The 23078-nt window shown below is 39.5% G+C and overlaps 1 protein-coding gene across 2 annotated transcripts in view; it reads left to right on the top strand.

The window, feature by feature from the left end:
* The window catches only part of PITPNC1 (phosphatidylinositol transfer protein cytoplasmic 1), a 254520-nt gene that overhangs the window by 227996 nt on the left and 3446 nt on the right, over positions 1-23078 (top strand). Inside the window, exons 7-9 of one of the 2 annotated variants that reach the window (XM_041726176.1) lie at positions 5135-5290; positions 8818-8881; positions 18860-18978. In XM_041726176.1, the coding sequence (XP_041582110.1) occupies positions 5135-5290; positions 8818-8881; positions 18860-18978 (339 nt within the window). The remainder of the gene's footprint in view (positions 1-5134; positions 5291-8817; positions 8882-18859; positions 18979-23078) is intronic. The other variant, XM_041726175.1, reaches the window with a different exon arrangement.

Raw genomic sequence — 23078 nt, 5'->3', positions numbered from 1 at the left:
ACCTGAGAGTGTAACCTTATTTGGAAATAGTGTCTTTGCAGAAGCACTCAAGTTAAAATGAGGTTGAGCGGGCCCTAATCCTATGTGATTGTGTCCTTATAAAAAAGCCAAAGTGTGGGCAAGTGTGGAATTCATAATATTGGAGATGAAGGTGGATGGAGGTTTACAAACTTCATCTGAAAATAGAGAAATGAAAGTTTAAAACCTAAAAACAATCCAAGTCTTTTATAAAGAATGAAGTAAATCGTATAACAAAGTGTGACTCAGGACCAAAATAATACAGAAGCTGTAGAAACACAAACCAGAAATTTTAAAAATTTAAAAGGTCAGATAAAAGGTCTACTGATGTGTGAACGGGGCAATTTAGATATTTATGTTCACAAACTCAAGTGAGAAAAATGAGTGTTGAAGAAAATGATTTCAAGTGGAATGGATACTGGATATGGTGGTGGTGGGGGGGTGTTTCGAATATGACCAGGGAGAAAGGTTTGTAGTGACCAGAATATTTCAGATAAGAACCATTGGCTTGATTTTTTTTTTTTTTCATCTTCTCATAAAGGCATTCAGCTGGATGTTCATTTGTGGTCTTGACTTTTGATTAAAGGAGTCCTCTGGTAAATCCTCTCCCTTACCTCACTCCCTCTCTTTGAAAGTGTATCCCTAATTATAGGCTATGTATAAGATTTACTAGATGAAATCAGCAGCTGTAGATAGGACACCAGACTTGCAGAAAATCAACCCACTGTTGTCATAAAAAGCCCAATTGTTAATTGCTTCTTTGGCATCTGGGTATAACAAAAACACCCTTTGCTGTTTAATATTGAAAGTAAATACAGTAGAGGGGTAGCCCAGGTGACTCAGCAATTTAGCGCTGAGGCCCAGGGTGTGATCCTGGAGACCCGGGATCGAGTCCTGCGTTGGGCTCCTTGCATGGAGCCTGCTTCTCCCTCTGCCTCTGTCTCTGCTTCTCTCTCTGTGTGTGTCTCTCATGAATGAATGAATGAATGAATGAATAAATAAATAAATAAATAAAAAATAAAAGTAAATACAGTAGAAAGAACATTGGCCTAGAATTAGGGGAGCCTGGGATTCTAGTCCCCTCCCTGTTACCTGGTGCTTCTGCAGTGTGATCAGGAACCACACATAGATTTTAGCCTCTACATAGTTTGCCGTGCAGACATTACCTTTATGGTCTTACTCAAAGCTGATGTTTGCAGTGAGGCCCTGTCATTCCTAACTGTTTTGGAAATGGGACCTACCAGTGTTCCATGTTTAATATTGCAGAGTCTTGCCTTACTTCTTGGGAAGCTTGAACCTGGAATGTATACGAATATTCTGGAATCGGTACCATTTCAAACTCAGTAGTGGTCAGTCCAAGAAACAAGCTGTGGCTAGTCTGTGAATCAGGATGGGGTGCAGCCAGATGGCCCTGTGGCCTCTCTCACACCCCTTGCACAGGGCCCAAGAGGCATGAAGGCAGCTCAGGCCACAGCCATGGCTTTTACTTCCTTTCCCCACATCCTGTGCCTGGCCCCTTGCTCTGTTTACTGCCTCCTTTATCTCTTACACATTTGGGTTACTGGGGGTTTTGCCCTCCTGCTTTCCTCTGCCTGCTGGTTCTGGAATGTCCTTTGTTTAACTCCTTGCTCACTCAAGAAAGACAACCTCCTCTCAGGTTCTCAAGGGTTTGCCTATACATATTCTGGTCAGCCAAAGCATGGAGGCCATGTCTTTTGAGCCTCAAGATAGTTACTGTCCATGTGCTGACGATAGTACTGCTCATTTACCTTTTGTTGGAAAGTCAGTAGGGGGATGGGGAAAGAAACCAGCCCTCGCTGTTTCACTCCAGTCCCTATATTTTAACTCCTGTGAATTACTTGGCAGCTGTAAATTTCCTTCTTTGTGGCTTTCAAGCATGTGGTTTATTGTATGAACTTTTGATGTGTTCTGCAAAAGAACAAAGCAGCATTCATCCTTTTCATCGATGGTGAACCCAGTTATTGCACCTGTTTTGTAATCCACGTGACACATCTATTTTGTTATCTCTTGCTAACCAACCATCCACTCCAGAATTTAGCTTAAAACAACAACAGTGCATTATTTATCACAATTCTGCGATTTTGACTAGGCTTAGCTGGGCAGATCTTCTGTTCCTCATAGTGTATGTTTGGGCTGAAATATCAGATTTGACCTGTTCAGTCACATGCCTGCCTTCTCGGCTGGAAATGGGCAAGCACCTCTCCCCAAGGTTAGCTTGCGCTTCCTCCCAACATGGTAGTCTCAGAGCAATCAGACCAGGCTTTTTACATTGTGTCCCACTTCTAGTTTCTAGCTTCCCTTGGAGACCTGAACTGACACAGTGTCTTTTCTGCCATTTGCAATTGGTCAAAGCGAGTCCTAGGTCATGCTTAGTTTGAAGTGAGGGGAGACAGCCTCCATCTCTTGGTGAGAGGAACAACGTACTGGCACGGAAATGGAAGGAATTGATGGAGGCCGTCTTTGGAGATTTTCTACCGTCATCTCCCTGGTGATACCTCTTGATTTCTTGGTCTTCTCTTTTTATTCTTAATGGCATTATAGGGCATAGGAACATAGGGTAGGCAAGAATTAGTCCCACGGCCTTAAACTATCAAATCTTTCACCAGCAACTCCAGGGTGCTTTGGAAAGGCATTAGTGTCTCTGCCCTCAGCTGCAAGATTGCACATGTTACTCAGATGCTTCTGTGACTGCCTTAGGAAGTACAGTAATAGCTAACATCAATTGAGCACTTGCTATGAGCCAGACCCTGTGCTTGTGACTTTTTCATGTATCATGTTATTAAATTAACATCATCTTTCCAGGCCTGTGCATATAATTTCAGTGGCAGTTTCTGGGTTGGTTCAGGTGCTAAAAATACAGCATGACAACATTGGTACCAAAATTCGAAAAGGCTACCCATACTCAAATTGCCAGCCCCTCCCGTCACAGAGCACTTACTCCCATGGGATTCTTTTGATGCGTGCCCTTTTCCTCCTTCTCTGTCAGAATCTCTTCTGTCAGTTTCATATTCTGTTAATTATATATTTGTCCCATTCCAGTCCCTTCTACCCCCAGGTCCAGTGTCTTCTAGTGCAACCAATGCAAATGAGGGACCCTGGGAGAAGGTCAGGGAACGGAAATCGTCCCAAGTCGAGCTGAGTCCATTCCCAGTGGGGGGAAGTGCTCTGTGACTACACACAGACCACACCTTCCAGGCCACACACACACAGCTGCTGCCCTCCTACACCCCTCAGGGCGAAGAAACCAGGTCAAGGGAGAGCATAATGTAATACCTGGTTCTCTACTGTGCTCACATTGTGCATTTAGTAAACGTGTGCTGAGGATAATGACTATTATAATATTACCTTATGCAGGAGTATGGGCAAGCTCAGAGCTAGTACACACCCTGAAAAATCCTACCAAGGTATCGCACAGTGTGTTTTTATATTGGATTTGTATATTTTTCATAGCTTTATTGTATATAATTTACATAACCCAAAGTTCACCCACTTAAGGTGTATTGTTAAATGGTTTTTAGCCTCCTTACAGAGTTGTAAGCCATCACCTTAAATCTAATTTTAGAGCATTTTCATCACCCACAAAAGAAACTGTTTCCATAGCAGTCATTCCCCTTATCACCCCATTCTGCAGCCTTTGGCCACTACTCTGCTTTTTTCTTCATAGATTTGTCTACTGTGGATATTTCATATAAATGGAATTATAGAATGTGGCCTTTGGTGACTGGCTTCTTTCATTCAGTATAGCGTTTTTGAAGTTCATCTGTGCTAGAGCATGGATCAATACTTCATTCCTTTTAATGGCTGGATAATCTTCTATTGTGTGGATGGACCACATTTTGTGTATCTGTTCATCAGTTGATGGACATTTGGGTTGTTTCTATTTTTTTACTATTACGAATTTGAACATTTACGTGTAAGTTTCCACAGACAGGTTTCAATTCTCTTGGGTAGATATCTTGGAGTGGAATTGCTGGGCCAGATGGTCACTCTGTGTTTAACCTTTGGAGGGACTACCCAGTTGTTTTTCAAAGTGGCCACACTATCTTACATTCCCATCAGCAACATGTGAGGGTTCTAATTTTTTCACATCCTTGCCAACAGTTGTAATGATGCACATAGCATTTTTTAGTCTGTCTTTCACTTAAGGATTTACCCAAATGTAGCTAAATTCCGATCCCCAGCCATGTGTGTGTGTGTGTGTGTGTGAGAGAGAGAGAGAGAGAGAGAGAACGAGATGGGTCCAAGTAGAGTTCAGGCATTCATTCAAAAACATTTATTCAGCATCTGTTATGTACCGGGATCATAGCCATTCAGGATCCACTGAAGTGAAGATGATTGTGGTCTTGTGGAGATGGACAAGCCACCAAAATGATAAGAGTCCTGCCCACCTGCCAGGTTCATGGCATCAAGAGGCTTTGGAAGGATAAAGGAGGAGCATTCATTCTGAACTACACAGGACAGTGTTGGGAGTGGGAAGAGATGCTTGAGTCTTAAAGTCTTAAGAAGTCTTAAAATAAAAAGAAGAGAAGAGTCAGGTATAGTGGAGAGGTTGGCTGGAGAAAAGGAACTTCAGGAAGAACTGACACTTGCCTAGAAGGCGAACTATCGTTTTAGCGTTTATTTATGTTGCAAGTCCCTTTCTGACTGAGATGTATATAATTTAACCCTTTTCATTAAGTGTACGATTCAGGGGTTCTTAGTATATTCACAAAAGTTATGCAACTCCCATCACTAATTCCAGAATATTTTCATCACCCCAACAGGAACTCTTTTATCCATTAGTAGTCACTCCAACCCCTGGCAACCACTAATCTTGCTGTCTTGATGGATTTGCCTATTCTAGACATTTCCTATAAATTATGGTTAAACTTTTTTTTTTTTTAAGATTTTATTTTTTCATGAGAGACACACAGAGAGAGAGAGGCAGAGACACAGACAGAGGGAGAAGAAGGCTCCATGCAGGGAGCCCAACAGCAGGACTCCATCCGGGATCTCCAGGATCACACCCCAGGCTGAAGGTGGCGCTAACCACTGAGCCACCGGGGCCGCCCAATGGTTAAACTTTTAAGTTACTATTTATTTTTATTTTTTTCAGGATCCTAAGCACTTCAAGTCAGAGAAGACAGGAAGGGGACAATTAAGGGAAGGCTGGAGAGATAGTCATCAACCCATCATGTGTTCCTATAAGCTGGTGACTGTGAAGTTCGAGGTCTGGGGGCTTCAGACCAGAGTGGAACAATTTGTACACAAGGTAAGTGAATAAATGGCAGTTCCTGGACTGCGGATAGAGTGACTATCTTTACTGGAAGCTGGAATGCACGATGCACAACACATGCCCAGCACTGAGCCAACATGACATAACTGAATCTAGAAAACGCTGTTTTTATGAAAATACATTTTATATACAAGTTTAATTTGATGCTTTGCACTTCGTTTCTTTCTTTCTTTTTTTTCTTTTTTTCACTTCATTTCTCATTCTGTGACTTCCATGTCTATTGGATGAGTATATTCAGGAAGTTAGGTTTTCAATACTAAGTACTTCTCCCTTTGGCATCAGGCTGACCTAGCTGCAGACAGAAGTACTTGTACTTGGTACTCAGTACTTGGGTTCCAGGCAGAGGCATCAAGGGCTTATATGTGTGTGTGGCCCCCCAATATAATTCTCACTCAAAAGATCCTGCAAATATAGGATATAGGCGCCTATGTGGTTCAGTCAGTTAAGCATTTGACTCCTGATTTGGTGGATGATCTCAGGGTTGTGAGATCAAGCCCCACATCAGGCTCCAGGCTGAGCATGAAGTCTGCTTAAGGTTCTCATTTTCTCTCTTTCTCTGCCCCTACCTCCCCACTGATATGCTCTCTCTCTCTCTCTCTCTCTCTCTCTCTCTCTCTGTCAAAAACAAAACAAAACAAGATCCTACAAATACACCTAAGATAGAAAGAAAATGCCCCAAGAGACAAAACAACAAATCCCAATGGTCCTTTAGATGGTGCACCTCAGTATTTCTGGTCATTTAAAAATTCTGTTACTAAAGAATTATTAACAACCTCTAAACACAGATTTCAATTGTATACCCACTTTAACTAAGCATGTTCATTTTATAGCAGGAACAAGACTTAGTGATGATTTAAGTTTGTTAGGGGCTTCTAGCATGACTCATCCTCATGGAAACAAATGGAAAATGCAATGTCAAACGTTACCCTTTGTAACGCCTCCTATTTTCATAAAAATAAATACTACCCAAGTTGTCTCTACATTCCAGATAGGCTGGATATCTGTTTATTTTTCCACTTAAAAACTGATAAAAAATAGCTTTCTGAAATTCTTCCAGGGGCACTGGAATTTAACAGTAATGCACTGAGCTTTGTGTTACTTAGATGGATTTGTCTACTGAGATTGGAGGCCAGTTGTCAACAAAATGTATAAATCTTGAGGTCCAAGGAATAGAATGAACTTGGGCTCGTGATAATCGCAAACCCTAGAACAGATTTGAGAGCTTTGATTGATGTTTTCTTAAACAGAGAAGTGTATCAATCTGCTGCTGCACTCCAGAGCCCATTCTACTCAACCGGAAGTGGAAGCTGAGTGAGACACAGAGAAGTCAAGTTTTGAGGGACCACCTTAACCCCTGTTGTGTCCCAATTTATTAAGCAGGAACACACTTCCAGAGTAAATATCTTCCATCTTCAGCTCTGTCTTAGACTGTATCTTCCTTGACTTCCTGTAGCATCTACCCCCCTTATTTAATATTTTATTTATTTATTTTAGAGAGGATGTGAGAGAGAGAGAGAGAGAGAGAGAGAGAGCAAAGGGGGGTGGCGGGTGTACAGAGGAAGAGGGAGAGTCTTAAGCAAACTCCTCAATCCTGAGCTTGAAGCCCGACTCGGGGCTTGATTCCACAACCCTAAGATCACTACCAGAGCCAAAACTAAGAGTCAGGCATTTAACTGACTGAGCCACCCAGCCACCTCACCCCTGCCCCTTATTTTTTAACCCCAAATGATCTCTTATCAAGCCACCACATAGTTCATTTGGCATATCCTCCTTTCACGAAGCCTATTTACACTGCCATAGGGCTCACTGTGTTTCTTTTCTCGCAGTTGACTTTGGCTAGTTTTGAGATTCTGTTTCTTTAAAATACCTGTAGGAATTATGCTCTAATAAAAGGCATTCCTATTGCCTGTTTCCAAATATAAGGAAGTGTTATCAACGCCCCAAAAACACACCTGCTGGCACATGAGTTGCTAATGAGTATATGAGGCGAGTATTTGCATGGTTTTAAAGTACCAGTGCCTTTCTCTAAACACCTTTGTTTTTTAAGAATCTATTCACAGTTATGGGGGGAAAAATGTTCGAAAGCGAGCCATTAGCACATTATTGAATTCTTGTTTCCAGCAGACAGCTGTGTTGTGCTTAATGTAATAGGGTATATTTTACTGATGCCCCAATGCTGTTCTTTTCATTTCCATGAATTTGACACAGTCAGCACTCAAGTGGTTATGGTTTCATGTTGTTTCTTATTTTCATGACATATTTCCTCCTTCCAAATCATAAAAGCTTCACTAGATATCCAGAGGCATGGAGAAATAAACACATCATTATAAATGCTTCCCTTGTTTCTGCAAATGCACCAGATTAAAATCCTTCATTTATTGAAACGTGCCTGAACCTTTCATGAGAGGTTTTTGACAATAGCCGGATTTGTTTGGCAGGAAGAAAGGAATGTTGAAGGGAGTGCGTGAGTATCTAAGAAACATAGAACTACATATTTATAGAGGACACGAAGAATACCATAAAACACACACACGCACATGCACACAAACTATATAGTTATCTTTCTTAGTCTTCTAGGGCCATTATGTGTCACCATAAGAAACAATTTTATTCCTTTGTCTCTTCAGGCTTATCATTACCATTATGTTCTATTCTAATTGAGATCTCTTTATTTCATCTTTGTTAATAATAGTTGACTCGAGGCCCCTGGGTGGCTCAGTCAGTTAAGCATCTGCCTTCAATTCAGGTCATGCTCCCAGGGTCCTGTGAGCAAACCCTGCATAGGGCTCCCTCTCAGCTCGGAGTCTGCCTCTCCCTCTCCATCTGCCTCTCCCTCTCCAACTGCCTCTCCCCCTGCGCATACTCTCTTGTTCTTTCTCAAAGGAAAAGTTAACTCATTCATAAAAAATAAAATACAATACCAGTTGACCAAACTGCTTTTTTCCCCTTTCTACTACGTGGAAGTCACACTCAAAAAGATACTTACTTATCTTGTATTGCATACCTTCAATTACTAAAAGATAATAATAATAATTTGACCAATATGTGCCATACTTCATCAGAGAAGAACAAAAGTCACTTGCTACCCAGAAAAGCATTTCTAATTTCCAACATCCATGACTTCCTAGCTCCAGTGAGACACACCTTCCCACAAGTGAAAAGTTAAACCTGATTTAGATAAAGATAAGTGAAGAGAAAAATCTCAAGATGATTAGCCCAGAGATTCATTCCAGTCATTGCTGTGAGACTGCCAAGCAGTTGTCCTTCATGTGTGTACACTCCCAGTCCAACTTTCAATTAAGATGAAGAGATTGATTTCAGCAAGTCTAAGACACCATGAAAGGGCCGAGGGTGAGCGAGCCCAACATCTGTGTATGTGAGACTGTACTTGCCATTACATGGACAGAGGGATTGAGGAATTTGTAATTGCCAGGATTCCTAGAATTGGGAACAATCTATTTTCCAGGTAGTTTTAATCAAACATGGTTCTTCTGCTTTTTTAGGTGGTCCGAGATATTCTGCTGATTGGACATAGACAGGCTTTTGCATGGGTTGATGAGTGGTATGGTAAGTCACCCTCCCCAAAATAACTTACAGAACAACTTCATAACATGTTGATTTGGGCGTCAGTCCATCTGGCTTCAGATGCTACCTAGAAAGACAACAACAAAGGCAGGACTATTGCCCCCTAAAGTGGAAATAGCACAGTCTATGGAACATAATGAGGAAGAATGTAATGATAGAAGCTTGGTCTAAAATAACCATGATACAGCTGACCCTTGAACAACACGAGTTTAAACTGTGTGAATCCACTTATATGCAGATTTTTTTCAGTAAGTACAGTACTATAAATGTGTTTTCTCTTCCTTATGATTTTCTTAATAAAATTTTCTTTTCTCTAGCTCACTTTATTGTAAGAATATAGACTTGATTACATATAACACACAAAATAGATGTTAATCCACTGCTTATGTTATCAGTAAAGGCTTCTGGTCAACAGTAGGCTATTAAGTTTTGGGGAAGTCAAAAGCTATATGTGGATTTTCAATTTGGTGGGGGAAAGGGTATAAGTTAGCGCTCCTAATGCTCTCATTGTTCAAAGGTCAACTGTACTTCTTATTTATTAGTCATAATAAATAGGACCTCAGTATGTTTGATGCTGGCATACTGATAACACAGAGCTCCATGATTCTCTGTTGGATGGGTTTGAAACCCATCCTCATTTATCCCAAACTTTGATTCAAGATCAAAACTATCTGAAGCATCATATCAAGTAAAAGCAGTCCTTTGATTCAAAGAACACTTGAAACACTCCCTCACCAAAAAACATAAGGCTTCTGCAAGAATTCAAAGGCAGAGACACAGGTACCCCTTCATCCTAACTGAGACTACTGTGACTTTCTTTTCTTTTCTTTCTTTTTTTCTTTTCTTTCCTTTCCTTTTCTTTTCTTTTCTTTTTTTTTCTTTCTTTCTTTCTCTCTCTCTCTTTCTCTTTCTCTCTCTCTCTTTCTCTTTCTCTCTCTCTCTTTTCCTTTTTCATGATTTGGGAGGAGCTAAACAAATTCTGCACGTGTCCAATAAATGAAAACCAGGTTTGCTTCATCCCATGATGGATGGACCACCCTTTCCAGATCCTCAGCACTGTCATTTGGTCCACATGAATCTTCCTTATGCCCAGAATCAGTCATCAGAGGCTAGTGTCCTTGACTATAAATAGAAACGAACACACCCAGTTGGTGACTTGGGTTAGATCTGATTGTCTAATAAAATGCCCTCCTCCTTGGCCTCTTCCTAAGTCACATTGAATTTGTTCTGAGAGTAACCTAGATTACATTTTGGTGCTTTTCTGTCATTGTTCCACCAATCCCTCCCTCTTCTTAGCTGAAGGTTATCAAATTTAAAGTGAAAAGCTACATTGGACTGAATGGGTAAAGACAACGATGCTGGTAGCTATTTCTGAGCCACATGTAAAAGACATGGTTCTGGAAGTTTGGGGGTTTTTTGTTTTTAATTTTTCCCAAAATTAAATTAAAATTTAATTTTTATCTGTGTCTTCTGAAGAGCAAGTGCATCCTCCTGGGTTTGTCCGAAGGCAGACCTCTGGAAGAGCTTTCTTTTGAAAGATTGTCATTTGCTCTTTCTTACCACACACTCCCGGGATGCTGTTCACATGCAGCAGGTACACTAGCTTGCCACATTTTCATGACATCTCACCAAGACCTATTTCTGATTGGCTTTCTGAGGCTGGTAGAGGGAGAGACCGCTGTGATGACTTCCCCTGATTATGAAACAAATTTTTCTCTGTTTGTTTATTTGTTTTCCAGGGGATCTTTCCTCAGATTCTTAGAGAGGGAGCAAAGATGCAAAAAAGCCTTAAGAACTGGTCTCTCCCAACTTGAGCTCCTCAAAACTCACAGTGTCCTTGCCACCAACACTAAGGGAATATCAAAAGGATATTCAAAGAATAATTGGCAAATAAATGGGGGACCTAAAGGGCCAACAATCTACCACTTTGAAGACCAAGAGACAGGCCACTTTGATAGATTTCTCTCTAATGCCAGAGAGGACTCGCCAGAAAAGGCAGCATCAGAAACAGTAGCTGGGTTCCTGATTAAGAGGACCAAATACCTCAAGCCTGTTGATCAGAAAAGGTTTGAGCATAGCATAGGCAAGATATAGGAAAAAAAAAGATGTGGGTGGGCATCTAATAAGTGAATGGCTGGGGTACAAAAAATGGAGGCCGACTCTTTTCTTTCATGCCAGGGCAAGGAAGAAACCTTAGAGACTTTTAGTCCAAAAAAAATTTGTCAGACCATGAGAGAGGCCCAAAGCGAGACTAATGAATGCATCAGAGGAAAATAGAGGCCTCCAGTCCTGGAGAGCTCTCAGAGGAGAACACCTACCTATTTACTCAGGATGAGCTAGGTGGACGCATTAACTCAAGGAGTCTATTGACAAAAAGCCTTTCTGTATGTGAGTGCAAAAAAATAGTGTGTGGTTTACTGGATATAGATCATGGGGGAGCCAAGTACTCCCCAGAGAAGGTCTCCACCCCCTGAGTACACAATCTTAGCTCCCACCAAAATAAGCAGCCTTTTCACAGAGTAAGGGGGGCCAAGGGGAAGGGGTGTCTAAGAACCATGCCATCAATTTCATGTAAAACACTGGCATCCTTGCCCCTAACTGAGCTGCTTGCCAGGAAAACAGTGGCTCCTTCCTTACACAGAGGCAGACACTCAATCAAATGAATGGAAATAGCCCTGCCCACAGACTGCCTTCTGAGCCCCTTGCTCAAGGTAATACTTGGGACTGTGGGCCTTGCAGGGGAAAAAGGTTTGTCACTGTCCGCCTTCAATTTTGGCTACCTGAAGTTGCTTATTTTTCTTTAGTCTCTATGGGCTCAGTGAGGCTCTCATTAGAAAAACACAGAAAAGGTCCAAAGTTTAAAAAAAAACAAAAACAAAAACCTTTGCCTATAGCTTACAGCGCTTGTGCAAAGTGAGGTCCCCAGGCCAGCAACATCAGCTCCCACCTTGGGGACTTATTAGAAATTCAAATTCTCAGGCTCCACTCCAAACCTACAGAATCAGATACTCTGGGGGGTCTAGCCCAACAATCTGTGTTTTAACAAGCCCTGCAGATGATTCTGATACTGGCTAAAGTTTAAGAATGGCTTTAAATCAAATTAGACTGTAAGGACAGTTTAATTACTTCGGTCCAAACAGATTAGCATAGAGACTGGTAGATGTCTTCTGGGCCAACTGGAAAGCTCTGATGCCTTGTGAGAATTAGAAAGACATCCCTCTGGGCAGATTCTGCAGGTGCTCTCAGTTTAGGGCTGAATTCTAGTCCCATTGACCTCCTGGCTCTGTGTTTGTACCTTATAGAAACTATACACCATAGGCTGTGGCACTCCTGGATGTCTTTCTCCCTAATTAAGCTAACCACCTCCAGTGTTTAATTAAGAAGGTGGGGGGTGGGGGGAAAGGATATTGTAGATGGTGGTTGATCTTCACTTACCCAAGGATTAATTTGTATCATTTCTTAGTTTGAGCATATGGCTGTCACATAACTAATTCCCTAAACAAATTTTATTCTGCTCATGTTCCTTGTAAAGTATAACCATGTCCATTGTTGGAGGAGTGGAGGGTTTTTTTCAAAGCCTTGATTGGTCTTTATCCATGAGCCTTAGGTCTCTCCTGCATGACTGGAACACTAATCAGAGAAGAAACAACACATTTCAGAAGATGGGGTAATAGGGGAGTGGATAAAAATAGGCAGCCCAGCTTCACAAAAGCATAGTTTTGTTTCACAAATCTGACAGTATTTTGAGAGAGGAACAAAGAGAATTGCCAGAGGGAGGCTGTGATTGAGTGGAACCTCATGAATGTCGTTGAAATCCAGACCCTTCCAAAAAAGTATAGAGGCGTAGTTCTGGTTCATACAGATGAAAGTCCCTCATAAAAGTAACTTAAAATTATTCTGGAGTCTCTAGAGCAGGCCTCATAATGAATGAAGCAAGCTCAAGGTGGGGAAAAAACTAGCATTAGCTTGTTGAATTCACCAAGTCAGCATTTTCCAAAGGTCTCCAGATTCCTGAAATGCGAATTTCAGTGCCATGGCTCTTATGCAACATTTTACATTTGTGTGCTTAATGTTCATTTTTCTGGGGAGAGAACTCATAGCTTCTCATAAGATTTTCAAAAGGAATCTGTGACTCTCCTCTACTTCCCCAAATTAAGAACAATGAAGAAAAATCATAACTTTACATTGCAATTCTAGATCTTATTGGTCGGGATTACATGGAAAGGGTACTCACCAAGATTTGAGGATTGACTACTTTCACTACAAAAAGTGGAGCCACCCCCAGCGCTTTAGTGCTGCCTTTAACCCAGGTTGTGATCCTGAAGACCCAGGCTCGAGTCCCACATCAGATTCCCTGCATGGAGCCTGTTTCTCCCTCTGCCTGTGTCTCTGCCTCTCTCTCTCTCTCTCTCTCTCTCTCTCTCTCTCTCTCTCTGTCTTTCATGAATAAATAAAATCTTAAAAAAAAAGTGGAGCCACCCCTAAGCTATTTATAACAAGCATGTATTGAATTCATAATAATTGTAAAGAGGTTTAAAAAAAAAAAGGTTAATCCTAAAGGATGACTTCCATTTTTGTTAGAGCCAAAGTATCAAATCTCATTCATGGTTACTGGAGCTTACCCCCACCCCAAACCCAACCACTTGTTCAAGACTTCCATTTTGACTTAGTATAAGAAAAAAATTACTTCTTTTAGGCAGAGGATACTAGAAGTGAAGAGAAAATGTTTGTAGAAAGAAATAAACAGGTGGCATTCGACAGGTCATTGAATTAAAATATATAACTCTTTTTTTTTAATTTTATCTGCTGCAACTATGAAAACTCTTGCTTGTAAACATTGTGTTCCATGGCATCTGTAGTTTCTCTGTATGTTCTACTGACTCCTATCCTTTCAAATATATGCTCTTGCCTCCACAAACTGTGAAGTCAACCTGCCTTCTTTAAAAACTGAAGTGATTGAAAGAAAACTGCCACCATAAGCAAAGTTGCAAGACTTGAGGACAAGATCTTTGTAACACAGGTAGCCAACAGAGAATTCATGTCTATAATGTATACAGAGATCCTATAAATTAAAAAATCCAGCAACTCAATGGAAAAAAACATAAAGAACATGAATAGGTAAACCATAGAAGAAACATAAATGGCCAATAACCTTGGTACTAGTCACATGAAATACAATGAAAACAATATATGACATTTGTTTATCTGATAGCAAAAAAATTAAGATAATGATAATATCCAGTTTGGGATAAGGTGGAGGACAAATAAACAGTTTCTATAAAAATGCTAAGTACAAATAATCTGTGATCCAGCAATTCCACTTGCAGAAATTTATTCTGGGGCAGCCCTGGTGGCTCAGCGGTTTAGCGCTGCCTTCAGCCCAGGGCCTGATCCTGGAGACCCAGGATCCAGTCCCACGTCGGGCTCCCTGCATGGAGTCTGCAGTCCCTCTGCTGGTATCTCTGCCTCTCTCCTCTCTGTGTCTCTCATAAATAAATAAATAAAAATCTTTAAAAAAAAATAGAAATTTATTCTTACGGAATAGACAGGTATTCATGAATATAGGTGCAAAGCTATTCAGTGTATTGTTATTTATAAGAGCTAGAAATTAGTCTCAGTATAAATGTTTATTGACAGGAATATGATCAAATAAATTATGATAAACACATACTGTGAATATTATTTTCAACAGTTAAAAAGAATAAGGTAGTTCTAGGGGCGCCCAGCCGGCTCCCATCAGAAAAGCATGTAGCTCTTGATCTCAGGGTTGTGAATTCAAGTGCCGTGTTGGGTGTAGAGATTACTTAAATAAACTTAAAAAAAATTTTTTTAACTTAAAAAATAAAAAGGACAATATGTGTAGTATATATGGTATGGTATACTACAGTATGATTCCATAAATGTAAAAATAGATGAGATTATATCTGTGTGCAGTAATATACATGTGAATTCATAGAAAAAAATCTGGCAGCCTGTACCTCAAACGCTTAACTCAGTGGTTACATCCAGAAAGAACAAGAGTAGTTGGGAGAGGGTAAAAGGAATTAAACTCTTTTCTCAATATAAATCAGCACTATTTGAATTATTTCTCTGGAACATAATTCATGCATCACTTGATTGATTCAATAAATAATCACTGAAACCCATTTTATTATTTTTTTTAAAAAAGCAGAAAATGAGCCTGGGTGGCTCAGCAGTTGACCATCTGCCTCTAACTCAGGGCGTGATCCCAGAGTCCTGGGATCGAGTCCCACATCGGGCTCCCTGCATGGAGCCTGCTTCTCCCTCTGTCTGTGTCTCCACCTCTCTCTCTGTCTCTCATGAATAAATAAATTATTTTAAAAAATAAAATAAAAATAAAAAGCAGAAAATGATTGAAGCAGACCAAGACTCACAGAGTAGAGGTATATTTTGTTCTTAAATGAAAGTCTTTAGTTCATGGTTGAGGAAACCAAAGCAGATGCCTCAATTAACAAATCCCCTGGTGTCCAGAGCTTCTTTGACAAAGCTGGTTTCACAGTAGAGGGGGAGGTTCGGACCTCAGCCGAGTCATCTGGCAGAGGCAGTTCTACGCAGGCCACATTCAGTGTGACCTTCACTTGGCTGGAGCAGGAGAAATAGGATCAGCTCTCCCCTCATCTGAAGGGGAGGGTAAGAAAGAGAAGGAAAGAAATCAGCTCATAAGAGGGCAAAGAAAAGAAATCTGTACCACTGAAGTGTAAGGAAAAGGATATTTATACCCCCAGGATACTTCCCAGTGCTGATCATGTCAGATACAGTCCTAGATCTATAGATACAGATAGTCTCCAGCAACCTAGAGTCAAAGATACTATGATGTACCTTTCTTGCCAGCAGAAATATCATACTTACAGGGTTCTCTTAAATCAGAGAATTAGCCCACTGTTACTTGTTTAAAAGCTTTTATTTGAGAAACCTTCTTTAAAAAAAACCCAAAAAGTAAATTATGATCTTTCAAATCTATATACTAAGGGGTGATTATTATTTTTTTTGCAAAATAATGGACATGAGTTTCCTTTAAGAGTTTCTTTGATACACCTAAGTAGTTGTTCGCTGGAAGCAAAGAGGTCTGAATCTAAACCGTTAGAAGTCATTGTCTGATCATTGAAAATCAATCCATAATGAAGATGAATCATCTCTGAAAGTATAATCTGTCATTGGACAGTGCAATTGAATTTGCTAAAAAAATTGATTCCTGTATAGATTTTGAGGTAATATACTTTGCAAAAGCAGGACATAATGTGTTTTACCTGATAACCTAAACAGAAATATTTTCATTTGATTAGGCTTCCCATGAATTACTAAGAAATATTGAAAATATTTACATCATTTCCATAAGCATGTACGATACGTGCGGAGAACTCAGGATTCGGACCAACTTATTTTCCTTCCTCAGTAAGGGACCCAATTACTACCATCTTTTTAAGAACCACTTTACTAGAAATGTTCATTTTGATATATTCTATTTGGGAATTTTTTTTTAAATTTTAGTTGCAATTTTCCGAAACTTTGTTTCATAACTCATTTTAACAACAACAACAAAAAAGATCATGCTTCTGGAATGAGCAGAAATTGTAGAAAACTGTATTTTCTCCTTACCAATTCCAAACTGATGGTATTTGACCCCAAATAATAGATTTTAAATAATGTCATTTTTTCATTCTTTCATAAGTACAGCATATTTGATGTAGAAAATACAAACAAAAGGAAGAAAATGAAAATGATCTATAATTCCAATTCCTCAAAACAATTAAGATTTTGAAGTGTATCCTTTTAGTTTTTTTAACATGTATATAATCCTTTTCTGACAAAGATGATTTCATACATGTTTTACCTCCTATTTTTAACAATATACCAAAGAACATTTCTCTATAGTGTTAATAAATATTCTTCTACATAATTTTTTAATGGTAGCATAGTACTGTCAGTCCCCTGGGTTCTTTACCATTTTGCACTGTTATGAACAAGGCAGTAATGAATATCTTTGTTGTTAAATCCTTCTTCACATCTACAAAATTGAGACATCTTTGAAAGCACACGGTCACACACTTTAAGCCCTTCTCTTAACATTGAGCTAATTAAAAATAAAGAACGTTTTCTGTTGGGATTCACTAGAACAAAGAAACTAAATGCTTTGTTTTTGTTTTCCAAATTACTGTCATGCCAGTTGGGGAGGGGGGGTGGCGGGGGAGAAAGTGTCTAATGAACATTATGTATAGAGGAATTTCTCTGAATCCTAAACTTCTGGCTTAAAAATGAGCTCAGTACTCATTCCAGGTGTATTTGTGTTTAAGAAATTTTGATAACCAGCCACTGGAATTAAAGTGATTGCATTGAATGAATATGCTCTTATTGTTAACTATGATACATTTGTTCTAATTACAAAGCAGCATGTGTTTGTTGCTTTCTAGTTACCTGGATGAAAAGCATGCTCTTTGCTTGGCCAGACTGCTGCTTAGCATCCTTGATACTTACATTGCTTATGGACAACATTTTTGATCTACGGTTTTGGGGGTGGGATGTTGGGGGATCAGCAGCTAAATAAAATAGCCCGGGTCTGGATTTAGAGCCGCCCTCCACATCTTGGCCCCAGACCACACTGAACTGAATCATAAAGTTCTGGCACGTGTGCCCTGTGGAAATGAAGAGAATCTCACATGACATATATGGATTGATATAAAAAGACACCAAACCACATGATGCAGGAAATACTTAAGAAGAAATTTCCAGCTGTGACTACCGGCTCTAAATCCCCACCAAGCTAATTCGTGATCAGGGTGGTCGAATAACCAATTATTCAAGCATACTTTCGTTGTAGAAAGGCATGAAGTTAAATTCTGCCTTGAGAACAACAAAGGAATGCCTGTCTGGGAAAGTTGCTGATAGAATGTTGTATAATAACCAAAGAGAGGGTGGGGAGTGGAGGATAAAACAGCAGACGTATTTAAAGTGAGAATAATTGTTATTTTTATGCATTTTGTATACTGAAGATAGATGGGTTCTTTAAGTTTTTTATCAGTTGGATTTAGACAGGGTTTCCCAACCTTGGCACCATTGACCTTTTAGACTGGATACTTCCCTGTTGAGAAGGGGAAGGTGCTGTGCATTTGGGTAGGTTATTCTGTGGCCTAGCTGGCCTCTACTTACTAGATGCCAGTAGCACCCCCACCCCAATTGTGACAACCAAAAACTGTCACAAAAGTGTCCCCCATTGGGAACCACTGGATTAAGAGATCATTATCCTAAAATGCTGAAAAACTACAGATTCAGGCCCAAAATCATAATGTCATGTGCCATTTTATTTATAGATCAGTGTGGGTGGAAGTAGTGCCAGCCATCTCCAAGCTGTTAGACTAGACTTGAAGTTTGATATAGACCCGCACTCTCTGACACCATGAATTCTGTGCAGAAATACATCTCTGTGTGAGCATTGCAACCAAGTATCCCTTGTACCAGTAAACATCATTTATCTGCCTTCTATGTCATGTCTCCTGTACTAGCAATGAAAGTGTCCTTTCTATTGTCGAATGCATTGATTTAAAGAATCTCCAAATCTATTTGAAAGGTATATGGGAGGTAAGTATTAAAACAAACAAACCTGACCCTGTCCCCAAAGGGATCTTCTAAGAATGCTTTAGGAGATCTCAGGCTATGGCAGTGCCCACGTGCTAATACTTTCTACCCATCTAGCTCACTTTACAAGATTCACCCCCTAAATAATTTCCACTCTTCTCTGTTCTAAGACTATTTCCACTTAACTTCCTTGCACTCACTCCCCCTTTGGCTGGTCTAGCTAACTTTATGACGTACTCTTCATAAAGTTAGTGGATTCCCTGCTTTTTAAACCTCTCTTTGGCTTCTGCTACCATCTTTCCCTAAAGTCTCCCCGTTGAAAGTCTGCATTTAATAACAGTAGTTGCCAACGTCTTGACCTTTTTTCAGATATGACAATGGATGATGTTCGGGAATACGAGAAAAACATGCATGAACAAACCAACATAAAAGTTTGCAATCAGCATTCCTCTACTGTGGATGACATAGAGAGCCATGCCCAAACAAGTGTATGTAGAATTTTTAAAACATGTTGACCACCCTTTACTGAATGTACACATAAACTGATCTTTGAAATACTGCAAACATTCAGTTCTCAGCTTTCCACAAAAAGCATGTCTCGTCACCCAGAGACTATTGGTGTAGAACCTGAGCTAGGTCTAAACTGGACAGTGTCATCTCTCCTTTCTAGATTTTTTCCATTCTTAAAAAAGCCGCTGGATTTGGGGGTTGTTCTTCACTCACAAAAACCCAAGAACATGGAGAGTGGAAACATTTGTGGCTGGTGAATGGCCTATACCATGAAAGAAGAGAAGGGTCAAAACAAGTGTCATATGAAAACTAGAATATCATGACAGTAACTTTTAAAAATATAGTTAACACTCAAGTTATTCCTTCAAGGGACAGCTTGTGTCTCATCTGGTGTTTTAGATTTCTTTACATTTGCTTTGAAATGCTTTCTATGGTTCTTTCTAGTTATTGTAGCCAATTCGTTCCTTTTCCTTAGGTTAATCTCCAGATGGGGCCTCAGTCTGTGCACACACAGTGGCTGAGCAGTGAAGGTGTGGTGAACTGGGAATGTGCTGGGCCATATAGCACATCTAGCCTGGGACTTAAGATGAGATGCAGAGAGCCACAGGTTATTTAGTGGCACATCAGAAATTGAGAGCTAACTGTATTGTGCATGCCAGCATTTTAAATGTAGTTATCTCTCAATCATTCATGCTAACGAAGAGGAGATAAGGCAACGGAGAAAATGTGATCATTAAGTCGTTATTTGTGTGTGTCTTTGGCCAGAGCTGTGATCTCTTTGGGTATCAGCTTGAGCCCGCATATCTGCAAGCCCATGCCCCAGAACAGCACATATTATTAGAGTTTTAAGAAATTGATAACGTAGGTAAAGAAAATTGAGCAACCGCTATTGTTGTACATGGGTGCTTTAGAATTGTGAAGAAGATCTTTTGGTTGCCCTTTGGATGTTTTTGTTCAGTTTTTAGAGCATGTATGAGAAGTGTGCCCTGCAAGGCTCCTGTGCATGTGGCTACCCTTGAGGCTCAAATAGCCCTGACTCTTCCTCTCCACATTGCATGCAGTGATTGAATTTGCACAAAGCTGTTGTTGGGTCAGGTTAACTGTGGTGTTCCTCACTATACAGAGGCCCATCCAACAGGACTCCCCTTTTCCTTCAAACCCTGTGCTAACATTTAGAAATGCTCATTACGGAAATTGTCCTTGAAAGTCCATCATTTTCAATTCCCTTTTCTTTTGGAATGTTAGATTCTAGTTCCCCCCATCCCTCCCCGGCAGCCCTCTGAAAGCTGCTTGCTAGAAGTGTGATCAGACAAAGGAAGCCAGAAGCAAGGGGGAGATACCACATTCCAAAGGATTCTAAGCACCCGGCTTTTCTCATTCTAAGCTCTATGGTTTATAGTTTAAGGCTCTTTGGTTCTCTTTCCATTTTACTGCCATTATTACTGTTAGGACGTCAGTTTACTGTGGTACCTAGACAGTGGTACCTAGAATGGTTCTCCCATGGGAAAGCCCCATGCATTCTCTGGCTGCAATTCACTGTCGGTCCCATGACTTCAGTGTAAGAGATGCCTATCTCCTCAGAAGTTACACAAAGTGGTTATTTTGAGTGCTTACGACATTTCCCTTAGTCTTTGGAATTCTATCAAATTGGGGATCATTTATTTTTCCATTGTCTTTCTTCACTATGGTAATGAAAAACAGTTGAAATCAAGAGGCTGCTGTCCATCACAAATAAAAACTGCATGGGTGCTCGATAAAATGTAAATCCTCAAGCTGAGTAGGGACACATTAGATTGGAATTATGCAAAATTAACATCCATGAACATGGCGTTAAGAAAGTAAGTCTCCTCCATTGAGCAGTTTCAGTGCCTTCAAAGACGGAACTTCTAAGAGACTCTGGGAATGTAAAATCGAAATTCTGAATTTTGGATGATTTCTGCCCCCTGCTGGGTATATGGAGTAGAGCTTTATACTCTGCCACTTGTTTAAAAAGTCTAATTTTTTGAGGATGTTTATTTATTATAGCAGAATATACCTGATTCACTAAAATTTTTCTGAGTCTCAATTTTACTTTGAAGAGCATACTTCTTTTTTAAAAACTTAATCTCATTTCTTAGCTTGTTTAATAGTCTTAGTATTCTTTAAAATGGTAAATTTATAGGTACAATTTTCCTTGTTATATTCTAAATTTCATGATATCAATACAATCATGATATTTTATTTTCTTTGAAAAAATTTTTACCTTTCATAATATTTTAACAATTGCTCCCAAGAAATCCTCTTAAGGATTTTGGTTTTTGAAAAATATTTCTGACAAATGAACATAGGGGAAGGGAAGGAAAAATAAAATAAGATAAAAACAGAGAGGGAGGCAAACCATAAGAGACTTAACTCTAGGGAAGAAACCGGGGGTTGCTGGAGGGAAGACATGGGGGGGTGTGGAGGGAGTAGGGGTGGGGTACTTGGGCCATAGGCATTAAGGAGGGCACCTGATGTAATGAATGAACACTGGGTGTTATATGCAACTGATGAATCACTAAATTCTACCCCTGAAATTACTGATACACTATTTGTTAACTAAATTGAATTTAAATTTTAAAAATTTTGGAAAAAAGAAAAATATTTCTGGTTTGCTCATGGCATAATGTGACTTTATACATATTACATATATATCCTAATGATTAATACCATGTTATGAATATTCATTCCATAGTTAATATTTCCAAAGTGGATATACTGCTTCGTGTTAGTTTATGCAATATCATCTAAGGAAGATTCCACCACTAGATTCATGGGAGAGGACAAGAATGAAAAATAGGTCTGTGGGAAGCAAAAGTACATGTAGAAAATCCATGGGCAGCAGATTTCCCCTTTTATTCAAAGACAAACCCTTAGGCTTTCACTCAACGCTTTTTCTAATAAGCCCAGTTCCTGGTTTTCTGTTACCAGTAAATAAATATGAGAAAGGATACCAAGGTTAGCCAGAGAGTAATTAATAGGCACCATAACAATAGTAATAGAGTTTCTGAGAATGAGAGAAGAGATTTCAAACTATTAAAAAAAAATACCAAATAGGCCCTGATTGAGAAATCATCACAGTGTTGTAGCACAATGATGTATTTTCAATATATTATGTCTAAATGGTAGCAATATATAATACATCCAATATATTGGGGGCAGGTGCCCCGCTGGTTCAGTTGAAAGAACATGAGACTCTTGGGGTTGTGAGTTCAGGTCCCACATTGGGTGTAGACATTACTCAAAAATAAAATCTCTTTTAAAAATAAATAGATAAAGAAGTTAGGGAAATTTTTACATTTTAAAAATATACATATTTTTTACTTTTTCACTTAATAAAAAAACATTTTAGGTATTCAGGAAATCTGCATCACCTGATAATTCCTCTTAATGAGGCATCACTGAATTTATTTCATGAATTGCCAATTAATGTTTTTTTTTCTTTTATGTTTCCTTGGAAAAAAATGGTTTTATTTTTCTTGGCTTGCTTTAGGATAATTAGTAGGGTTTGTGGTTGTTGTCATTATCTTATTTGTTTTTTAAGCTAAATTCATTAAAGCACAGCATTTAAACAATCTCAGGATGGGTATACAGTCAGGAGACCAGTAACCCCCAGAATGCAAAAAGCATATTTATTGAATAAGAAGAAATTCTGATGACGTGTCTATTTACCCTATAAAGGTGTACTTGTGCTTGCATGCCCTAAAGTAGGTAATAATATGTGTCATTTCTGGGTCATTGATTGCTTCAACTACCTTCCCTTTATAGAAAAGATGACTAGGTCTAATAATAGCTCCATATACCACAGCATACCAACAGCGTACACACGTACAGCATATACTTCCCTGGTCTGTTTCTGTACTCTCTTGATCCTTTCTTATTCAGAATACTTAAACTACTCACTGAAGAGTGCTTTGGAAAATCTTGGATGGATATTCATAAAAGAATATTTTTCAGAGGTTTGCCTTAGTAAAAAGAAACAATTTGGGCTTTAACATTTTCAGTGATAATTTGGGTTTGTCATCTGGACAAGCCTCTTTATGATAAGATTCCTGTAGTT

This window comes from Vulpes lagopus, chromosome 12 (assembly GCF_018345385.1).
Source record: "Vulpes lagopus strain Blue_001 chromosome 12, ASM1834538v1, whole genome shotgun sequence".
NCBI lineage: Eukaryota > Metazoa > Chordata > Mammalia > Carnivora > Canidae > Vulpes > Vulpes lagopus.
This window is presented reverse-complemented; position numbering and strand designations above follow the sequence as displayed.